The 23,701-nt window shown below is 46.0% G+C and overlaps 1 protein-coding gene across 2 annotated transcripts in view; it reads right to left on the bottom strand.

The window, feature by feature from the left end:
* Nucleotides 1-1,676: 1,676 nt before the first annotated feature.
* Nucleotides 1,677-23,701, bottom strand: part of RABGAP1 (RAB GTPase activating protein 1) — a 219,864-nt gene continuing 197,839 nt past the window's right edge. For both annotated transcript variants that reach the window (XM_077469737.1, XM_077469648.1), the window contains exons 22-26: nt 19,234-19,338; nt 16,942-17,025; nt 14,712-14,783; nt 6,196-6,396; nt 1,677-1,857 (exon numbers count right to left, since the gene is read on the bottom strand). In XM_077469737.1, the coding sequence (XP_077325863.1) occupies nt 1,735-1,857; nt 6,196-6,396; nt 14,712-14,783; nt 16,942-17,025; nt 19,234-19,338 (585 nt within the window). In that variant the 3' untranslated portion in view covers nt 1,677-1,734. The remainder of the gene's footprint in view (nt 1,858-6,195; nt 6,397-14,711; nt 14,784-16,941; nt 17,026-19,233; nt 19,339-23,701) is intronic.

The following is a 23,701-nucleotide window of genomic DNA, read 5'->3' on the forward strand; positions in this document are numbered from 1 at the left end:
TTTGTAGGGTCTGGAGGAGGGCTAGAGTCAGCTGAATGCTGAGACCAGGGGAGGCGGAGATAAAGGGGTGCCGCAGCTGCAGAAGAGGTGCGAGGGACACATGAATTCAGCCTGTGGGCCTTGCATTTGACACATTGCCCTACATGAACCCTAGGGTTCCTCGAAAACCCTGGCTGAGGATGGCTGGCTTATGGTGACCAAGCTAATCACGTGTCTCACACTCATTAGAACTAAGAAAGCTACTTCGATGAGCGATAGGATACCTTCAACATTGTCCCGTTGAATGTGAATAACTGCTTCAAGCTACACCATGGATCTGGATAAATGAAAACCCCAAGAGGCATATGATCTCGAAATTATTTGAGTTACCATGCCCCATTGCTCTTGGCACTATGTATTACCAAAAAGAGCCTCAAGAAGTTAACAGGTTAACCGATTTTATAAAAATAAAAATGCTACAACAGTAGTTGTGACACGTGAGACGTAAATGGACATATAATGTCATAAAAGACAAGCGACGAGTGCTCGAAAAACCAACGGTAATCAGAGAGAAGTGCACAAAGCTCCTTTCAGTGCCCACAATGAGCCTGCAGATATAAGCAGCACAGGCGTTATCCGAACTTTTCAATGATTCTCAATGACTGTTCTAGTATCTGTGGATTAACTCCACAAAGGGCGCTGTGATAAGACTCCGCACAGCTTAGTAAAGTACTTGGTGGCTGCAAATCCCCCATCTGCTTAATATAGAACTAAAAAAAAAAAAATTTAAAAAACAAGACTGCATTATTGGATCTCTGGAGTATAGAGGTAACAGTCAATTGCTCCAAAATACAAGAAAGGCCCCTTTGTTGGGTGATGATTACTCTTTCCAAGTGTAGATAGGTCAGAGACCTCCAATGCTGCATTGAAACCAGGACCTACGTTCACTTTTTTTTCGTCTTTATAAACGTTCTACTGTAGAAATAACTGGTCTGGCCCTAGGGGCCTCGTATTGTAAGGAGGCAATCTGTTTATCTCAGTAGTAGAAGGATCCAGCCTTCGCTAAAGAAGACCTTTTATAGCTTTGTCTTGAACCATCCTCCATGATAAAGGAGTTGGTGGCACAAAGCTCATTAATGCATTTAAGGATCCTCAGGTTATGACCTCACCATGTATAAAAAAAAAACATGTATGACAGTGTCCCGAAACAAATCAACTACAATGCCAAGTGGGAAACATACTTAAGGAGCTAGCCATCGAGAATGAAAATAGAAATGATGTAACCAAGCCACTGCCAACTAGGATTCTGTAGATACGCAGAGCTGTGCGTCTTAATTTCTGTAAGCAGAATCTCAATACAAATCCTTGGTGTAAAAAAAAAAAAAAACGTTTCCTGACAATGATCATTAATAAAGGGTAAAAATGGAAACTCTATGGTATTGAGCAAATCATGGCGGGCCAAAGAGAAAACGTTCGCTCGGCCAACAGTATGGTCTCCACCTACCTAATTTCACTTAGTGTCAGTTTTTTTTTTTTTTACAAGGACTGTGGAAGAATGTTGGCAAGGCCCAGAGGTGCTTAATCGTACAAGTGACTTGACAAGCATTGACCAACTACCATCCTGTCATGCTGCACTCCTGGTCCTCTTACATGTAGAGCAAACCAAAATATCTGGCCAAGGAAGGCAACAGAAGGTATCATGTTTTCATAAAGACAATTATTATTATTATTTTTTTTTTTACAAGAGTCAGGCTGTTAAGAGGTCTCTTTCCCTTGTACTCCAGTGGCTGTTTTTATGGAGCTGATGGTCCTGTTGAACCAGGTCTTCTTTGCTGCTTGAACTTCATTTAGGGCCAGGCCAAGATGGTGCTCCAGATCCTGAAAAAAGAAAAGAAAATGCATAAAAGGGTATCATTACAAAGACAGACTCGCGTGTCAGCGAATGGGCCTCCTACTCTTCAGATCTGAAGTGAGATTTTAAGATGTCACTCCCTGCTGGAGAGGAAGCTGTAACTGTGGAACTGCAGTGAAAGGATCTTACTGCTTCCGCTTCCTTCATTCTGTGGACTCCTCAACCCCTGCTCCTTGAACACCCCCCCCCCCCCCCATCATATAGGTATAGGACTGTGATGGTGAACCTTGGCACCCCAGATGTTTTGGAACTACATTTCCCATGATGCTCATGCACTCTGAAGTGTGGTTGAGCATCATGGGAAATGTAGTTCCAAAACATCTGGGGTGTCAAGGTTCCCCATCAATGGTATAGGGCATGGGTCTTCAAACTATGGCCCTCCAGTTGTTCAGGAACTACAATTCCCATCATGCCTAGTCATGTCTGTGAATGTCAGAATTTTACAATGCCTCATGGGATGTGTAGTTTTGAAACAGCTGGAGGGCCGTAGTTTGAGGTTCCCTGGTATAGGATATCATTACAAAGACAGACTCGTGTGCCAGTTTGATGAATGGGCCTCTGCCTCCTACTGTTTGGATCTGAAGTGAGATTTTAAGATGTCACTCCTTGCTGGAGGGAAAGCTATAACCGTGGACCTGCAGGGAAAGGATCTTCCATGTTCTGCTTACTTCATCCAGTGGACTCCTCAACCTCTGCTCCTTGACTATTCCCCCATCGTAAAAGATATCATTACAGAGATAGACTCATGTATCAGCTTAGTGAATTGACCTCTGATTGCTACTCTCAAAATCTGAAGTGAGATTTTAAGATGCGACTCCTTGATTAAGGGGAAGCTGTAACTGTGGACCTGCAGTGAAAGGATCTCTCTGCTTCTGCTTCCTTCAACCTGTGGACTCCTCAATCTTTGCTCCTTGAATATTTCCCCATCATATAGGGCAGGGATCTTCAAACTACAGTCCTCCAGCTTTTGTGGAACTACACATTCTATGAGGCATTGTAAAACACTGACTTTTACAGATATGACTAGGCATGATGGGAATAGTTCCTGAAAAACTGGAGGGCCATCGTTTGGAGACCCCTGATACAGGGAATCATTACAATGACAGATTTGTGTGCCAATTTGATGAATGGGCCTCTGACTGCTACTCTGAAGACCTGAAGTGAGGTTTTTTAAGATGTCACTCCTTGCTGGAGGGGGAAGCTGTAAATGTGGACCTGCAGCGAAAGGATCTTCCCCCTTTTGCTTCCTTCATCCAGTGGACTCCTCAACCTCTGCTCCTTGACTATTCCCCCATCATGAAGGCCATCACTACAAAGACAGACACGTGTGCCAATTTGATGAATGGGCCTCCGACTGCTACTCTCAAGATCTGAAGTGAGATTTTAAGATGTCACTCCTTGATGGAGGGGAAGCTGTATTTGTGGACCTGCAGTGAAAGGATCTCCCTGCTTCTGCTTCCTTTAAGCTGTGGACTCCTCAACCTTTGCTCCTTGAATATTTCCTCATCATAAGGGGTAATGTTACAAAGACAGACTTGTGTGCCAGTTTGATGAAAGGGCCTCTGACTGCTACTCTGATCTGAGGTGACATTTTAAGATGTCACTACTTGCTGGAACTGTGGTCCTGCAGTGAAAGGATCTCCCTGCTTCTGCTTCATTCATTCTGTGGAGTCCAGAACCCCTGCTCCTTGAATATTCCCCCATCAGGTCACCAGTTATCAAAGGGACAGCTCTGACAAGGAGAAGCAAAGCCCTACATCTATCAAGATGGCCTCCTCTACATAAGGATGGAATGCAGAACATACAGAACAAATGGGACACTGGATTAAAGTGGTTGTAAAGCCAGAAGGTTTTTTAGCTTAAAACGAGAAGTACAGCTAAAGCTCGTTTGGCTGTACTTCTCCTGTGAATCACAGGAGTGTAGTTTGTTATACCCTCATCCGATCCGTTTTCAGCAGACAGCGGGCTGAAGTCCACTGTCTGCTGACGTCACAGTGCCTGGACCAGCACCCGGCTCAGTCTCAGCCGGCGGCTCCCGCCCCCCTCCACGAGGGGAAGAGCAGACCGCCGCTGACTGAAAGTCACTAGTTCTCTGCTCACGGAGCTGTAAGAACTGAGCGATTGGCAGAGTTTGATCACTCGGTTCTCAGTGTTAGTGGCGTCGGGGAACAGATGTAGCATCGGACCGATGCTGCATCAACCTAGGCAAGTATTATTAAATAAATAATAATAAAAAAAAAAACATACTTCTCTTTTAAAGTAGAACTGTAGGCAAAATGTTTTTTTTTTCCATTTTCATTTTGGATGGAGTAAGGGAGGGTTATAACCCCGTCAGACTTTTTTCCGTCATCTGTGTCTCATAGCAGAGACTTCCCTTCACTTCCTGTCCCATAGCCAAACAAGAAGTGAGATGAAATCCCTGCAAATTAATGGAATATCTTGGGGATCCCCCCCCCCCCCAGGTCACCAGGCTGGGGGGTCTGTCACTGCCAGGTTTTTTTTTTCACTCTATCCTACAAACACACAAAAAAAGTTTTTGCTTTAGTTATACTTTAATGCATTCTATGCATTAAGGTAGAAAAAAAAATGTGTGTGCAGTTCCCCCCTCAGCCCTTTTTTTTGATAATATGAAAATAGTACCACCTAATCGACTCCTCTCCAATGCACCAATCTCCAAGAGCTATTAGGCAGGGAGCCAATACTTCAAGTGGTTCTAAAGGCTGAAGGTGCAGCTACCCCCTCACTTCTCCCCCTCATTTATACTTACCTGAGCCCGATCTCAATCTAGCGCTGTGCACAAGAGCACAGGCTCTCTCCCTACTCACAGGCTCAGAGACAGCAGCGTGAGCCATTGGCTCTGGCTGCTGTAAATAGCATACCTCCTGTGACTGGAGTCACTTTGGGTGGGTTGTGCAACTCAGCTTACCTTGGAGAGCTCTGGAAAATCTGTATCCAGCTTCCTCGGACCCTCTAATTTGTAAATCACCCTGTGTCCATTAGGGGCACAGGGTGCCTGAGAACCCCACTATGATCTGTTCTAGTCACCTCCCAATATTTTGAGATGGGAACGCCCCCTAGCAAAATGTATATAGGCATGGGATACGCCCCCTGCCACACCCCCCTTAAACGAGAATTAACCCCCCCAAAAAAATGTTAAATAAATCCACAAGTGCTTTTTTTTTACCACTACTATTCCTTTATATTATATTCATTTAAAATTTACAAATGCAGCAATTTAGAAACTGGATGAAAGGTTTAGCACTGGGAAACTATTTTTGAAAGATAAAAAGTACATTTTATATACAACTATATAGATCAGACTAAAATGAGGGACAAATGAGGAGGAAAGACATGCATTGCTCCAAATCAGGGACAGTTCCTTTGAAATCCGGGACAGTCCCTCAACATCCGGGACAGTTGGAAGCGAGCAGAGGGGGGGCGAACTGAGCTCTCTTTGGAACACAGCAGGGAAGAGTGCCTGCACGAGTGCCCCCATAGCAAGCAGCTTGCTATGGTGGACATTTTCCAGATGGGGGGAGCTTGGAGAGCTAGCAGAGGATCCAAGAAGAGGAGGATCGGGGCTGCTCTGTGGAAAAGCATTCCACAGAACAGGTAAGTATGAGATGTTTATTTAAAAAAATAAAATAAGGGTTTACAATCACTTTAATTCCTGATGAACCAGCACTTGGTGGAGGAGTGTTCTGCATATCTCAGTGCCAATAAGAGAATGGTCAGCGCACCACGAAAAAAAGCCACCCAAAACAAGCAACAAGTGGCCATGACAATAGTTGACACCCCCACCGGACTTATCATAAACAAATATATTTTAAGGATGAAATGACTGTTAGTCTACCGCTAAGGCTCTGAGGAAGATGGTACTCCCTCGTAACGCGTAAGCCGCTTGCGATTCCATCTGGTTCCCCCTATACACCAAGTCCAGGTTGTAGGTGTCCAGAAGGCACAGATCCAAATTCTTTGAGCAATAGCAAGCCTTTTTTAAAGGTTTGTTTGCGAGTAGGACACCTGAGAAGGGCAGCAAGATCTTTGACTTTCCACACTTTGTCCAAAGGGTTGGCTACACTACGTACATATGGACTAGGTTCCTGAGCACAGGAGATTGTTTTGAGTTGTTTGTTCTCCATGGAGCAGCAGGTCCATTTACACCCGCCAACATCCAATCCTACCTGCTAAAAAACAGAAGCCCTTCCCCATCCGTCTTGCGGATCGGATGACAGCTGGATGTAAAAGGAGAATTCAAACTGATGCCCAAGGCCCATCTATGTCCTCTTCCACTGACAACCTACCTGTATTTTACACTCGGCTTCCACCAGCTGAAGTTTGGTTTGAGCCAATTCAAGTTCCATTTCCCGTAGTTGGTTCTTCAGGATCTCCTTCTCTTCATCTGTGTCCTCCTCGGTGGAGTTGTCCTTTGTAACGCTCACCAACTTCACCTTCCCCTCCGTGTTGAAGAATTCTCTGCAGCGTTCGCACCCTTCAACCTTTTGCTGCATGTAAGAGAAACCGAGAAAAGATGGTTAGCTGGGATCAAGATTTAGGTGTAATTGTTGTATTCGTTTATATCAGAGGTCTCCAAACTTTCCAAACAAAGGGCCAGTTTACTGTCCTTCAGACTTTAGGGGGGGCCAGACTGTGGCTATAAAGAGTAGAAAAGGTCCCGACATCAGTGGGTAACAAAAAAAAAAAACATGTTCGGTGTTAATAGAAAGGATTATGACTCATTGTGGTGCCCCGTTGTTGGTGTCATTGGGAAGAATTGGGCCCCATCGTTGGTGTCATTAGGAGGAATTGGGCCCTATTGTTGGTGTCACTTGGAGGAATTGGGCCCCGATATTTAAATTAAAAAAACATGTTTGGTGTCAATGGAAAGGTCATTGGGAAGAATTGGGCCACATTGTTGTTGGTGTCACGTGGAGGAATTGGGCCCCACTGATAATGTCATTAGGAGTAATTGTGCCCTATTGTTGGTGTCACGAGGAATCGGGCCCCATTGTTGGTGTCATAAGGAGTAATTGTGCTCTATTGTTGGTGTCAATGGGTAAAAAAAACAACCCATGTTTGGTGTCAATGGAAAGGATTATGCCTCATTGTTGTGCCCCACTGTTTGTGTCATTGGGAGGAATTGGGGCTCCATTGTTAGTGTCATTAGGGGGAATTGGCCCCCACTGTTGGTGTCATTAGGGGGAATTGGGCCCCCACTGTTGGTGTCATTAGGGGGAATTGGGCCCCACTGTTGGTGTCATTAGGGGGAATTGGGCCCCACTGTTGGTGTCATTAGGGGGAATTGGGCCCCACTGTTGGTGTCATTAGGGGGAATTGGGCCCCACTGTTGGTGTCATTAGGGGGAATTGGGCCCCACTGTTGGTGTCATTAGGGGGAATTGGGCCCCACTGTTGGTGTCATTAGGGGGAATTGGGCCCCACTGTTGGTGTCATTAGGGGGAATTGGGCCCCACTGTTGGTGTCATTAGGGGGAATTGGGCCCCACTGTTGGTGTCATTAGGGGGAATTGGGCCCCACTGTTGGTGTCATTAGGGGGAATTGGGCCCCACTGTTGGTGTCATTAGGGGGAATTGGGCCCCACTGTTGGTGTCATTAGGGGGAATTGGGCCCCACTGTTGGTGTCATTAGGGGGAATTGGGCCCCACTGTTGGTGTCATTAGGGGGAATTGGGCCCCACTGTTGGTGTCATTAGGGGGAATTGGGCCCCACTGTTGGTGTCATTAGGGGGAATTGGGCCCCACTGTTGGTGTCATTAGGGGGAATTGGGCCCCACTGTTGGTGTCATTAGGGGGAATTGGGCCCCACTGTTGGTGTCATTAGGGGGAATTGGGCCCCACTGTTAGTGTCTTTAGGGGGAATTGGGCCCCACTGTTGGTGTCATTAGGGGGAATTGGGCCCCACTGTTGGTGTCATTAGGGGGAATTGGGCCCCACTGTTGGTGTCATTAGGGGGAATTGGGCCCCACTGTTGGTGTCATTAGGGGGAATTGGGCCCCACTGTTGGTGTCATTAGGCGGAATTGGGCCCCATTGTTGGTGTCATTAGAAGGAATTGTGCCACTTTATTGATGACTGGGGGGGTTATGTTCCATTGTTGGCATCAATAGATGAAATAGTGCCCCAAGGGCTGGATAAAAGCAAGCAAGGGGCCACAGTTTGGAGACCACTGGTCTATATAATCTGAGAAACAATGAATAAAATGTAATATAGACATAATACATCCTAAATAATAATAGAGCAATAGAGCTAAAGCAGTGAGGCAGGGGGTGTTTTTGCACCATAAGAAAATGTAAAATCTAACATTTTTGTGAGTTTAGTTTTAATTGCCGGCTGTGTATCTAATGAGGACATGAGAATACATGATGTCCGCATCCTGTGGATTCATATTAAATAGTTCAAATATTTATTAAAATGATTACATCACAAAGAATGTAGTGCAGGTGCAACACTTCTGGGACCCTATGAAAAAAGTTGTGGCGCGGCTCAATTAGGAGGTGGAATCCGGGTTAAACCTCTGAGTGCTGGCTGTAAGGAAAGCCTGTTCCGGCTCCGAGCTGCAGCAGTTTCATAGGGAAAAACCCATACGCCACACATCGATGGCAGACTCAGCCTGGACTCCAACCAGGTCACGCCCCCAACATGTTTCACTCAGCCCCTTGGAGCTTAGTGCATGGCAGCCTCAGCCTGGACTCCAAGCAGGCCACACCCTCAACGTGTTTCGCTCCGCCCCTAAAGCTTAGTCATGACTAAGCTCCAAGGGGCGGAGTGAAACACGGTGGCGTGGCTGAGGCTGCCATTTACTAAACCTCAAGGGCCGGAGCGAAATGTGTTGGTGGCGTGGGCTGGTTGGATTTCAGGCTGAGGCTGCCATACACTCCTCACGCGGGCCTGCCATTGACGTGCAGCTTATGGATTTTCTCCCTCTGTAACACTTTAAATGTGTGTTTCTTGCACCATGGACTCATCACATGCAACTAGGGATGCACCGAAATTTCGGCCGCTGAAACATATCGGCCGAAAATGGAATTGCCGAAAGGAAAAAATGGCCGATAATTGAGCCGAAAATGGGGCGGGGCCTGGGCGGGGCATAGCTCCGCCCCTGCCCCTGGTGCCGCCCATCAGGGGAGGTGTATAGCGCAGGAAAGCCGCCTCCGCCGTCTGGATCAATAGAGCGCCGGTGTCTCGTCAAATAGGGTCCTCCATCAGATGCTGTCCCCTGCGTACTGCGCATGCGCAGTACACAGGAACACAGATTCCGAAAATTGCCGAGGATGAACGGAGCCTGCGCCGTGAGTCCAGGTTCTATCCCCACTATCCAAGTGGACATAGAGAGTTAGAATAAAAAAGAGCCGAGCGCAGCGAGGCCGAGCCCGAAGCGTGGCGAGCGAAGCTCGCCCGCGAGGGGCCCTCTAAAATTCACAACACTATGTCCGCTTGGATGGTGGGGCTACCACCTCCTCTCACGGCGCAGGCGCCGTTCAGCTTCGGAGATTTTCCGAAGCTTCGTCTGCTCCGTACTGCGCATGCGCAGTACGGAGCGGACAAATATTGATGGCCGGACTATTAGGCAGAACACCGGGAACATCACAGCTTTAATTTTAATTGCTGTGTGTTCCCCCGTCGCATACAGCCCCTCCCCCTCGTTCGGGGAACTGTGATAGACAGATCACCCGTCCAGATTGGACGGGGATCTGTCTATCACAGTTCCCCGGACAAGGGGGAGGGGCTGTATGCGACGGCGCGCGACGGGGGAACACACAGCTATTGAAATTAAAGCTGTGATGTTCCCAGCGCTCTATTGATCCAGACGGCAGAGGCGGCTCTCCTCTCTTTCTGCATCACTGACTACACAGGGGACAACACACGCTGCACGAGGGGACACAAACACTACTGGCTGCACGAGGGGACACAAACACTACTGGCTGCACGAGGGGACACAAACACTACTGGCTGCACGAGGGGACACAAACACTTATCTCTTTTATCATGTCGCCAGTCTCTGGCCACCTCCTGTACCATGTCGCCAGTCTCTGGCCACCTCCTGTACCATGTCGCCAGTCTCTGGCCACCTCCTGTACCATGTCGCCAGTCTCTGGCCACCTCCTGTACCATGTCGCCAGTCTCTGGCCACCTCCTGTACCATGTCGCCAGTCTCTGGCCACCTCCTGTACCATGTCGCCAGTCTCTGGCCACCTCCTGTACCATGTCGCCAGTCTCTGGCCACCTCCTGTACCATGTCGCCAGTCTCTGGCCACCTCCTGTACCATGTCGCCAGTCTCTGGCCACCTCCTGTACCATGTCGCCAGTCTCTGGCCACCTCCTGTACCATGTCGCCAGTCTCTGGCCACCTCCTGTACCATGTCGCCAGTCTCTGGCCACCTCCTGTACCATGTCGCCAGTCTCTGGCCACCTCCTGTATCATGTCGCCAGTCTCTGGCCACCTCCTGTACCATGGCGCCAGTCTCTGGCCACCTCCTGTACCATGGCGCCAGTCTCTGGCCACCTCCTGTACCATGGCGCCAGTCTCTGGCCACCTCCTGTACCATGGCGCCAGTCTCTGGCCACCTCCTGAACCATGGCGCCAGTCTCTGGCCACCTCCTGAACCATGGCGCCAGTCTCTGGCCACCTCCTGAACCATGGCGCCAGTCTCTGGCCACCTCCTGAACCATGGCGCCAATCTCTGGCCACCTCCTGAACCATGGCGCCAGTCTCTGGCCACCTCCTGAACCATGTCGCCAGTCTCTGGCCACCTCCTGAACCATGTCGCCAGTCTCTGGCCACCTCCTGTACCATGTCCCCAGTCTCTGACCACCTCCTGAACCATGTCCCCAGTCTCTGACCACCTCCTGAACCATGTCACCAGTCTCTGACCACCTCCTGAACCATGTCCCCAGTCTCTGACCACCTCCTGAACCATGTCCCCAGTCTCTGACCACCTCCTGAACCATGTCCCCAGTCTCTGGCCACCTCCTGAACCATGTCCCCAGTCTCGGACCACCTCCTGAACCATGTCCCCAGTCTCTGACCACCTCCTGAACCATGTCCCCAGTCTCTGACCACCTCCTGAACCATGTCCCCAGTCTCTGACCACCTCCTGAACCATGTCCCCAGTCTCTGACCACCTCCTGAACCATGTCCCCAGTCTCTGACCACCTCCTGAACCATGTCCCCAGTCTCTGACCACCTCCTGAACCATGTCCCCAGTCTCTGACCACCTCCTGAACCATGTCCCCAGTCTCCGACCACCTCCTGAACCATGTCCCCAGTCTCCGACCACCTCCTGAACCATGTGCCCAGTCTCTGACCACCTCCTGAACCATTTCCCCAGTCTCTGACCACCTCCTGAACCATGTCCCCAGTCTCTGACCACCTTCTGTATAAAAATATTTTTTAAAAACAGTCATTTTCGGTATCGGTGCTGTTTCGGTATCGGCCTAGTGTATTTTTCATTTTCGGTATTGGTTTCAGCACCAAAAAACCCATTCGGTGCATCCCTACATGCAACCGAAAGAAAATGCCTCAGAAATACAATTCCATAGGTGAATCCCTCCCGGTATGGCCTTATATTCTGACAGCGAGGAGCCTTCCCCATCCTCAGAATACAATGATCAGTGTTGCTGGCTATTGCCTGGGGCACTGATTGTTCAGGAAAAAACGCAACAGGCTGGTCGTATAGTAGTCGGTAGACAGTAGGTAGACAGCAACCAGCTTGCCCATACATGGTTCAAAATTCGAACGGGTCCCTGCTGAACGGTTCACATTTTGATCCTTGTATGGCCAGCTTAAGGGGTTCTGCATGGCTCCAATACTGTTTGTGATGTGGACACCTTAAATCTCTGGTGCCCAACCTGCAGCCCTCTGGCCCCTTTTGTGCAGCCCTCAGGGTCCCTACAGAAACGAATCTGTGTTTCCCAATTGCCCTGATATAGCAGTGATCTCCAGCAGTCTTGTGTAATATTTCTTCCATCTATGAATGTCTCTTGAAGTTACCAATCTTCGGCAACTCCTTTATCAGGTTCACAGTCTCTGAACATCTCTTGTATGACGACCATAGTCTCTATCTCTTGTATCATGTTCATAGTCTCTAACCATCTCTTGTATGATGCCAATAGTCTCTAACTATCTCTTGTATCACCTTCATTAGTATCTAACCATCTCTTTTATTATGACCATAGTCTCCAACCACCTCTTTTACGATGACCATAGTCTCCAACGACCTCTTGTACGATGACCATAGTCTCCAACGACCTCTTGTACGATGACCATAGTCTCCAACGACCTCTTGTACGATGACCATAGTCTCCAACCACCTCTTGTACGATGACCATAGTCTCCAACCACCTCTTGTACGATGACCATAGTCTCCAACCACCTCTTGTACGATGACCATAGTCTCCAACCACCTCTTGTACGATGACCATAGTCTCCAACCACCTCTTGTACGATGACCATAGTCTCCAACCACCTCTTGTACGATGACCATAGTCTCCAACCACCTCTTGTACGATGACCATAGTCTCCAACCACCTCTTGTACGATGACCATAGTCTCCAACCACCTCTTGTACGATGACCATAGTCTCCAACCACCTCTTGTACGATGGCCATAGTCTCCAACCACCTCTTGTACGATGGCCATAGTCTCCAACCACCTCTTGTATGATGACCATAGTCTCCAACCACCTCTTGTATGAGGACCATAGTCTCCAACCACCTCTTGTATGATGACCATAGTCTCCAACCACCTCTTGTATGGTGACCATAGTCTCCAACCACCTCTTGTATGGTGACCATAGTCTCCAACCACCTCTTGTATGATGACCATAGTCTCCAACCATCTCTTGCATGATGACCATAGTCTCCAACCATCTTTTTTATGATGACCATAGTCTCTAACCGTCTCTTGTATGATGACCGTAGTCTCTAACCGTCTCTTGTATGATGACCATAGTCTCTAACCGTCTCTTGTATGATGACCATAGTCTCTAACCATCTCTTGTATGATGACCATAGTCTCTAACCATCTCTTGTATGATGACCATAGTCTCTAACCATCTTTTTTATTAAGCCCATAGTCTCTAACCATCTCTTGCATGATGTTCAAAGTCTCTAACCATCTCTTGCATCACATTCATAGTCTCTCACCATCTCTTTTATTATGCCCATAGTCTCTAACCACCTCTTTTGTATGATGCCAATAGTCCCTAACTATCTCTTGTATCACCTTCATAGTATCTAACCATCTCTTTTATTATGCCAATAGTCTCCAACCACCTCTTGTATGATGACCATAGTCTACAACCATGTCTTGTATGATGCTCATAGTCTCTAACCATCACTTGTAACACGTTCATAGTCTCTAACCATCTCTTGTATTATGCCCATAGTCTCTAACCACCTCTTGTATGATGACCATAGTCTCTAATCACCTCTTGTATGATGACCATAGTCTCTAACCACCTCTTGTATGATGGCCATAGTCTCTAACCATCTCTTGTATGATGATCATAGTCTCCATCCACCTCTTGTATGATGACCATAGTCTCCAACTATCTCTTGTGTCATGCCCATACTCTCTATCTCTTGTATTATGCCCTGTGTCTCCAACCATCTCATGCATACAATGCCTGAAGGCTCTGACCACCTCTTGTATCATGTCTGACTAAATCCTGTTGTGTGTCTGCTGTCTCAGACTGAATATTCACTTAATTTTGTGTGTGGCGATGTTGGGCTGAACAAAGTGGCTGTAAACCCTTCCATATACTGAAATTAGCTGGATGCGAAGTGACTGGCCTCAGGCGATAAAAAGAGATGAAACAAATCATTCTGCATAAGTTGTACCCGTTTATCTGCTTCCCTCTCTCCTCTACAGTCATCCAATGTACAGAATTTAAACAGCATTTATGAGTTTCAAAAGACATGGGGCAGGGATCTGATGTCACACACTGCATAGCACAAAGAGCTGAGCGTAATCTGAGACCTGAGGGGAAGGACACCCTCCTCTCCCCCTCCCCACACTGCTCAGTCTTATAGGGAAACATGCACAGCTGATACTGTCGATCACCTGCAGTGTGCTAGTGGGTTGAGGGGAGCATCTCCCGGGATTGCTTGGCGCAGGCATAGACTGTCAGAAGCGACTATTGCAGATACCAGAGGAATGAGAGAGGAGACAGAACCCACACTTAGAGCTTTGGGTTGAGACAAGTACACACCGCGGATATGCTTTGTTCCTTTTTCAGAAGTTTGCAACCACTTTAATGGCCCCAGGACCAAATCAAGAAAAGTTGAATGCCTTAAACGGTTTGGACTTTTTCATAGTTCCACAGTAACAGAACTTGAGATACTCCACTAAATAGTAACATCTGCAGTTTGGTATAGCAGCCATGTTGTATATACAGTTTTTAAACAAATTCAGGTCTGTGAAACCTTCGCTGAGCACAGAGAGAAGAGACAATGTTTTATGTTTCATCTTCTTTTTTTCGACACAGGGAGGTGGTTTGTATAATGATCTACTATTGAGAAGAGACAAGGGGACTGAAGCGGTAAGCAATAGAATTATTTCACTCTTTGGAAAACGTTACCTCGTCTGGCACTGACACAACATGATCTTTGAAAGCATAGCGGATGTAATGACATTCCGGACGCATGCAGAGAATTACCATCTTAAAAATGAACCAAATCTTGTAAAAGGGGTTCAGCTGCACTGTGTGTCCTCAAAGATCCCTGAATATTTCCAAATTTCTGTTGGAAACATCTGAAGATCATAGTAAAGTACTGCGGCTCGAGAAGGCCGTGAACTTACCCGGATTTTCTCAATTTCAGCTTTGTTCGACGTCTGCTGCTTTTCTAGCCGCTCGCTCAGCTGGGAGCATATCTACAAAACAAACACAAGGGTTGGTTTTATGAACCGGTTGGATTGTTTATTTACAGTTGTGAAAAAAGACCGCCAGGACACATACTGGGGAATTCAGAATGAAAGCACCACACTGTCCCAATCAATTCCATATATTAAACTTTATAAGGCCTGGGCTTTGCAAACTATTTACCACTGGAATAAACTTCTATTTCGATTTGAATGCATTCGGACCAGCCCTCGTATAAAGTAAACTTTTACAATTTTCGGGGTACCGATGCCTCTTATCCACTTTCCTAAGCTAAAACTAAATGTATGACCAACCTGAACATTTTACCCATACCAATGCATAAATTATGGCCATCATATCTCTGTTTACAATAGACAAACATGGCCAAATCTGAAAGATCCAATAGATAGCTTGCACGTATAAACCTCCAGAGCCCAAAAGTATGAATCAGTGGTCGTATAATGGCCAATATTATATGGCCACATGTATGGTCACCCTCCAAATGATTGAGTTCAGATGTTTTCAGTGAAGAGCACTGTTACATAATACAAAGATATTTTACACAATTGTCCTTTACTTTGTCGTACCAATTCGGGGGAAAAGACATGGTTTGACCAGTTTGGTGTGAAGGAACTTGAGTGTCCTGCAAAGAGCCTGGACCTCAACCCTACTGAACACCTTTGGAACTCAACCCTACTGAACACCTTTGGAACTCAACCCTATTGAGCACCTTTGAACCTCAACCCTATTGGGCACCTTTGAACCTCAACCCTATTGGGCACCTTTGAACCTCAACCCTATTGAGGCCCTTTGGACCTCAACCCTATTGAGGCCATTTGGACCTCAACCCTATTGAGGCCCTTTGGACCTCAACCCTATTGAGGCCCTTTGGACCTCAACCCTATTGAGGCCCTTTGGACCTCAACCCTATTGAGGCCCTTTGGACCTCGACCCCCGTCGAGCGCCTTTGGACCTCGACCCCCGTCGAGCGCCTTTGGACCTCGACCCCCGTCGAGCGCCTTTGGACCTCGACCCCGCCGAACACGTTTGGACCTCGACCCCGCCGAACACCTTTGGGCAGCTTCCTTGGCTGAAAACGATGGGGGGGAATAGGCGGGATTTACTTACACTTTAAGAGTTCTCAAATTTGGGAGGCGAGCACTGTGATTGCACAGAAAGATTTCCGGTACCTGCTGATCCTGGGAGCTCGCTCTCAGCACAGTAAGTGGTTCTAACAGTGCAGCATATATGCAGCCACTTGGTGTTAAGGTCCACCTGCTGAGCGGCCAATTTCAAGGGGTAAACTAGTCTAACAAACTGTACACCGTTTTTTCTCTATATTGTTTCGCTCGCCAAATTTTTGCGAACAATCTACTGTTAACTGCATTCTTGTGTTAAAAAAATAAATAAATAGGAGCTCATTTTTAAAACAAAAGTTTAATAGTACTGTAAAGGACAGATTTAGCTAATCCATACCGTATTTATCGGCGTATAACACACACCCCAAGATCAGGAGGGAATTAAAAAAAAAAAAAAAAACCTTACATTGAAATGCCCATTAATGCAGCCTTGTCAGTGTCATTTGCAGCCTTGTCAATCATTTGCCGCCTTAGCACAGTGTCTTTGCCGGCTTGCCGTTTAAAAATGAAAAGCGAAAGCCACTGAGAATGGCCGTGCGTGGCCGAAAATAGCCAAGAACGGCCGAGTGCAGCCCAAAATAGCTGAAAGCCGCCGAGAATGGTAGAGAAACGGTGAGGGATCGGCGTATAACACGCAACCACGATTTTTATACGCCAATAAGCTATATAATAAGCTATATATATATATATATATATATATATAAAGCCCACCCTCATCAGCCCCCAACCTAACCTGAGCTAGAATCCCCCCACCCAGGTGCCAACTTACCTTCTATGTGACTAGAATGGGACTGTACCCCTCCCTAGCCTTTTACTGTAAACTGGAGTTCTACTTTAATTGTAAAGGGAAGCCAAAAGAAGAGCACGTTGTAGAATGCCGGACTAACTGTATATTTTTCTCATTACATCAGTAAGGTAGTTCAGGAGAAGAAATGTCAGTGCATTAAAATGCTCATGCTCAAATACCCACCACACCAAGAATATACTGTAAATTATATAAAGTAGCTCAGAATATCAAAGGACAGAATACCTGTTTGTAATCTCCAATGATGGAACTGTTCTTCTTTATTTCAGACTCTGCCTTATCAAGTTCTCTGCGGCACATTTCCTTTAGCTGTAGAACAATACAAAAGTTATTATAGGAATACACTAATACCATATAAACCCCATGAAGCCAGTATTACTGCATTATACATTCATATCATAAACCATTCTTCTTAGGAGGACCTCCCTCTAAATAATGGTGTTCAGGCGTTTCCATTTATGGATACTGTTAATACTCCATCATACCAACACATTTGTAGACAACTGAGCTCTTCCAACGTTATGGTAACAGTTTAGAGGAGACCTTTTTCTGTTCCACCACGTTTTGCCCCTGTTTACAAAGCCAGCTCCATAAAGACATGGTTTGACCAGTTAGGTGCAGAGGACCTGGAGTGCCCTGCACAAAGCTCTGCCCTCAACCCTACTTTTAGAAGACCTTTGAGATAAGGTCTTCTCATCCAACATCAGTACTTGCCCTTAAACCCCACGGAACACCATTGGGATGAGGTCTTCTTATTCCAAAGGTGTTCAGTAGGTTTGAGGTTATAGGGGAACTCGAGTGTCCTGATCAAAGCCCTGACCTCATCCCTACTGAAAACCACTGGCATAAATTGGAATGTCAATTGTGAGCCAGGTCTTCTCACCCCAAAGGCGTTCAGTGCGTTTGAGATCATGGAGGAACTCCAGTGTCCTGCACAGAGCCCTGACCTCATCTCTACTAAACAGCATTGGTATGAATTGGAATGTAAATTGTGAGCCAGGTCTTCTCACCCCAAAGGCGTTCAGTACGTTTGAGATCACAGAGGAACTCCAGTGTCCTGCACAGAGCCCTGACCTCATCCCTACTGAACATGATTGGTATGAATTGGAATGTAAATTGTGAGCCAGGTCTTCTCACCCCAAAGGCGTTCACTACGTTTGAGATCACAGAGGAACTCCAGTGTCCTGCACAGAGCCCTGACCTCATCCCTACTGAACATGATTGGTATGAATTGGAATGTCAATTGTGAACCAGGTCTTTTTTTTTGGTGATCCAACATCAGTACCCGACCTCACAAATGGGCACAAATTCCCAAAAGCACCCTTCAAAATCTTGTGGAAAGTCTTAGTCACAAAAAATGTGTGTGTGGGGGGGTAATGCCATATCAATGGATATGTAGGGAGGAAGGGGGGCAACTCCGTATTAATAGCTATGGTCAGGGCTGCAGTTAGAAATCACGAGGGCTCCATACAGCCTACCTGACAGGGGCCGCCCTCCAGCGCCCGAAAATGACTGAGGACATAGATTTATCAGTCCCTTTCTCTGCAGCTGAGGCTGCAGAGATGAATGAATAGCAACTTTGAGGCTTCCTGCTTATTCACAAACTGAAGCATAGCAAACAGATAATACATATTTACCAGCCACTTCCCCCACTCTTCAGCCTGAAACATCTCCCTGTGTGTCCACAGCAGCTGCCGATGGGAGAGGAGGGAAGCCGGCAGCACTGTGGGGGGACAGCAGATGGAAGGGGTGTATATACTAGAACCAATCACCCTGAAGTGCAGCCAGAGTGAGGGAGGGGACATAGGTGTGCGCAGCCTATTGCATTAGGGTGTGCACCCCCAAAGCTCAAACACGCATGCCTTTCTCTGCAGCTTCAGCTACACTGGACAGTGAATGAATGAGCAGTGCTCTGTGCTGAGCGGCTTCCTGCTCATTCACAAACTGAAGCATAGTAAACAGTTTACTACTCTTCCTTTTCTAAATGAACACTCACTGTGTTCATTCAGAACTGAAGGGGACAGTGAATTACATATTTACTTGCCCCTTCCACCACACTTCATTCTGAAACATCCCCCACCGGAGCCGGGGAGGCTGCAGCACTGTGGGGAGGCAAAAGGGGAAATTGGCACCACACGCAGTGATTTGGGTGTGCCCAAGCACGCTTATGGGAGAGGAGAAGCTAGCAGCGCTGCAGGGAGAGGCAGAAGAGGATCAGTGTCTGTAGTACAGCCGGCCCTCCTGCTCAGCAAGGACCCGGGCCTCGCTTTTGAACTAATGGGGCCCAGTACAGGAGGGCTGGCTGTACTGCCTTATCAGCCGCCCTGGCTATGGTGTTGGAATAGGAAGTTCAACAAGCTCATATATTGTAGATGTGGTGGTCAAGGGTCCACACACTCAAGCCCATATTGTGTAAATTATAACGTACCGGTAATTATTACATTGTTTTATGATTCTAACTGGTGCCCCGTCCTTATGATCAGCGCAGGGGGGCATACATTTGATCGGATGACCAACCTGTGCAGATTCTTCTTCTAGACGTCGTTTCTCCTCTTCTGCATCAATCAGCTTTTGTTTAGTCATCAGTAACTCCTTATTGAGGGCGTCCGACTTCTCTTCTGCCTGATAAAACAGAGCCCACACATAGCCAGCTGATGAATATACGAGGTCAACCAAAAATATTAATTAAAATGTCATTTGTACATATTTAAACTTTAAGCGATTGTAAAAGTATATATATATATATTTTTTTAAACAAACACCTCCATATGTACCAAATCCATTGCACAGAGCAGCAGCAAATCTCCTCTTCTTGGGGTCCCCCCCCCCCCGGCTGCTGCTCCTGGCCCCTCCCTTCTGTCCAGTGCCCCCACATGGGAAACCGCTTTCCATGGGGGCACCTGTGCGTGCTCGCTCTCGAGCCCCACTCATCACTGTTTTTGATTGACAACACTGGGAGCCAATTGCAGTGAGATTTGCGTCTATTAATGTTTTTGTATGGATGCGAATCGCACCACAAAGTATCGGGAGCATTTTCATGAGCACTGGTGAAAATACTCGGTATTGGCACTGATACCGTTACCAGTATCGGTGCATCCCTAATGTTTACCTTTTCTCATTACCATTACATGGTGGATTGATGAGATTGGTAGTTTACACAAGAAAGATAAGGACGTTTTTGTTTTTTTATGTTTAAGCTCACAGGGACACTATAAATCCGGCCAAATAAACAGGTATTTTCAGGACTTGCTAAAATGTTCTTAGTCTGGAAAATAAAAAGGAATGCAGGCACCACACCTAAGGTCTGGTAAGCTGTAATGTATTCTGTTTTTGTTTTGGGTTTTTATACAATAAATTTTCCCGCCGAGGGAACAAGGTGAAATTAGAACTTGGTCCCATATTCCTATGTGCTTTGTAAGTCTAGATGGAAGTTGGACAGGACGCCCCTCCTTCCCTCTCAGACGTTCAACAGAGTAGCTAGCAAGGAGATGGCTGCTTGATGTGTGGAGAGGCAAATGGCTAGCTCTGCCGAGGCTATGCTCCCATCAGAGCTTAATCATGGGGATCAACAAGGGACATGTACCTTTCCCCTGGGGGGAACAGAAAATTGAAAACAAAAAATTAAGCAATAGTTCTTTAACCCTTTGAGCTTGGGTCTACTATAAAAGAAGAACCAGGTGACCAGACCAAGAGTACATGCGTATGCCGCTTTTTGGGTCTACTATAATAGAAGAACCCAGATGACCAAACCAAGAGTACCTGCGTATGCTGTTTTTTGGGTCTACTATAAGAGAAGAACCCAGATAACCAGACCAAGAGTACCTGCGTATGACACTTTTTGGGTCTATTATAATAGAAGAACCCAGGTGAGCAGACCAAAAGTACTTGCGTATGCCGCTTTTTGGGTCTACTATAATAGAAGAACCCAGATGACCAAACCAAGATTACCTGCGTATGCCGCTTTTTGGGTCTACTATAAGAGAAGAACCCAGGTGACCAGACCAAGAGTACCTGCGTATGCCACTTTTTGGGTCTATTATAATAGAAGAACCCAGGTGACCAGACCAAAAGTACTTGCGTATGCCGCTTTTTGGGTCTACTGTAATAGAAGAACCCAGATAACCAGACCAAGAGTACTTGCGTATGCCGCTTTTTGGGTCTACTGTAATAGAAGAACCCAGATGACCAGACCAAGAGTACCTGCGTATGCCGCTTTTTGGGTCTACTATAACAAAAGAACCCAGATGACCAGACCAAGAGTACCTGCGTATGCTGCTTTTTGGGTCTACTATAAAAGAAGAACCCAGATGACCAGACCAAGAGTACTTACGTATGCCGCTTTTTGGGCCTACTATAACAGAAGAACCCAGATAACCAGACCAAGAGTACTTGCGTATGCCGCTTTTTGGGTCTACTATAAAAGAACCCAGATGACCAGACGAAGAGTGCCTGCATATGCCGCTTTTTGGGTCTACTATAATAGAAAACCCAGATGACCAGACCAAGGAGTACCTGCGTATGCCGATTTTTGGGTCTATTATAATAGAAGAACCCAGATGACCAGACCAAGAGTACTTGCGTATGCCGCTTTTTGGGTCTACTATAAAAGAACCCAGATGACCAGACCAAGATTACCTGCGTATGCTGCTTTTTAGGTCTACTATAAGAGAAGAACCCAGATGACCAGACCAAGAGTACCTGCGTATGCCACTTTTTGGGTCTACTATAATAGAAGAACCCAGATGACCAGACCAAGAGTACCTGCGTATGCTGCTTTTTGGGTCTACTCTAAAAGAACCAGGTGACCAGACCAACAGTACCTGCGTATGCCGCTTTTTAGGTCTACTATAAGAGAAGAACCCAGATGACCAGACCAAGAGTACCTGCGTATGCCACTTTTTGGGTCTACTATAATAGAAGAACCCAGATGACCAGACCAAGAGTACCTGCGTATGCCACTTTTTAGGTCTACTATAAGAGAAGAACCCAGATGACCAGACCAAGAGTACCTGCGTATGCCACTTTTTGGGTCTACTATAATAGAAGAACCCAGATGACCAGACCAAGAGTACCTGCGTATGCTGCTTTTTTCCTTTTTTTAAATTACTTTCATAGTTTTATAGAACATTTTATTGATTCTAGTCCATCTTCCTCACAACCTAATAAATCTTTTAAAAAATGCCCTTTTGATAGGAGATAAAAAATAAATAAAAAAAAACATTAATCCGCAGGCTTTTGAAAACATGTTCTGCTTGCCTTGTAAAGTTAATTAGCGGACCGATAGCCAGAATGACTCCTTGTTTTCCTTGTGTCCTTTATGTACGCCTGCCATCACTATGGAAACGGAGGTCATTGTTACTTGTAAAGAAGGTCTGCTATCAGTCGCTTTGGAATCTGCTATTGTTTCGTACACAAAAGACACCGTCGCCTGAGCTCCCGGTTGTAACAGTAAAAAAATGACATTACCTTGTATTGAGACATATATATATATATATATATATATATATATATATAAAAATAAAAAAAATAAAAATCTTCTAAAACATAAAAATGAGAGAATTTATATAGGGCCGCATGACTTTGTTGGTGCGGACTTGATACATGTAACGGCATCATATTCCTGCTTCAGGCATAAAAATGTTTTGTTTATTTCAAATGAAATATAGAAGCTGGCTGACTTCATGCAAAATGCTACTCAAAAGATCTAAATAAACATATAAAAGTGGTAATAATAACTAGCAATTACCCTCACACAGCATCAAGATATAAGAAAGCAAACTGACTGCAACGGTCCAAAGAAGCCATTGTCAACCAAGGTTCCACTGAACCCTAGAATTCCTTCAGAGGTGAGCTGTGGCCAACGGTGCTCCAATCTGATGGTGCCTACAAACTTTCGGGGTCAATGCCACATGACACAGTGAGCAATGTCACCAATGATCTCTTTAACTATCTGCAAGGGTAGCATTCTTCCCACTGATCACCAATGTAAGGAGCATAGGATTGAAGGTGATCAGTGGAAAGAATGATCCTTACATTGGTGATCAGTGGGAAGAATGTTCCTTACATTGGTGATCAGTGGGAAGAATGTCCCTTACATTGGTGATCAGTGAGAAGAATGTCCCTTACATTGATCAGTGAGAAGAATGTTCCTTACATTGGTGATCAGTGAGAAGAATGTCCCTTACATTGGTGATCAGTGAGAAGAATGTCCCTTACATTGGTGATCAGTGAGAAGAATGTCCCTTACATTGGTGATCAGTGAGAAGAATGTTCCTTTCATTGGTGATCAGTGAGAAGAATGTTCCTTACATTGGTGATCAGTGAGAAGAATGTTCCTTACATTGGTGATCAGTGAGAAGAATGTTCCTTACATTGGTGATCAGTGAGAAGAATGTCCCTTACATTGGTGATCAGTGAGAAGAATGTCCCTTACATTGATCAGTGAGAAGAATGTTCCTTACATTGGTGATCAGTGAGAAGAATGTCCCTTACATTGGTGATCAGTGAGAAGAATGTCCCTTACATTGGTGATCAGTGAGAAGAATGTTCCTTACATTGGTGATCAGTGAGAAGAATGTTCCTTACATTGGTGATAAGTGAGAAGAATGTTCCTTACATTGGTGATCAGTGAGAAGAATGTCCCTTACATTGGTGATCAGTGAGAAGAATGTCCCTTACATTGGTGATCAGTGAGAAGAATGTTCCTTACATTGGTGATCAGTGAGAAGAATGTTCCTTACATTGGTGATCAGTGAGAAGAATGTCCCTTACATTGGTGATCAGTGAGAAGAATGTCCCTTACATTGATCAGTGAGAAGAATGTTCCTTACATTGGTGATCAGTGAGAAGAATGTCCCTTACATTGGTGATCAGTGAGAAGAATGTTCCTTTCATTGGTGATCAGTGAGAAGAATGTTCCTTCCATTGGTGATCAGTGAGAAGAATGTTCCTTACATTGGTGATAAGTGAGAAGAATGTTCCTTAC

Source organism: Lithobates pipiens, unplaced genomic scaffold, assembly GCF_037356315.1.
Source record: "Lithobates pipiens isolate NorthernLeopardFrog02 unplaced genomic scaffold, aLitPip1_a1.2 Scaffold_1, whole genome shotgun sequence".
NCBI lineage: Eukaryota > Metazoa > Chordata > Amphibia > Anura > Ranidae > Lithobates > Lithobates pipiens.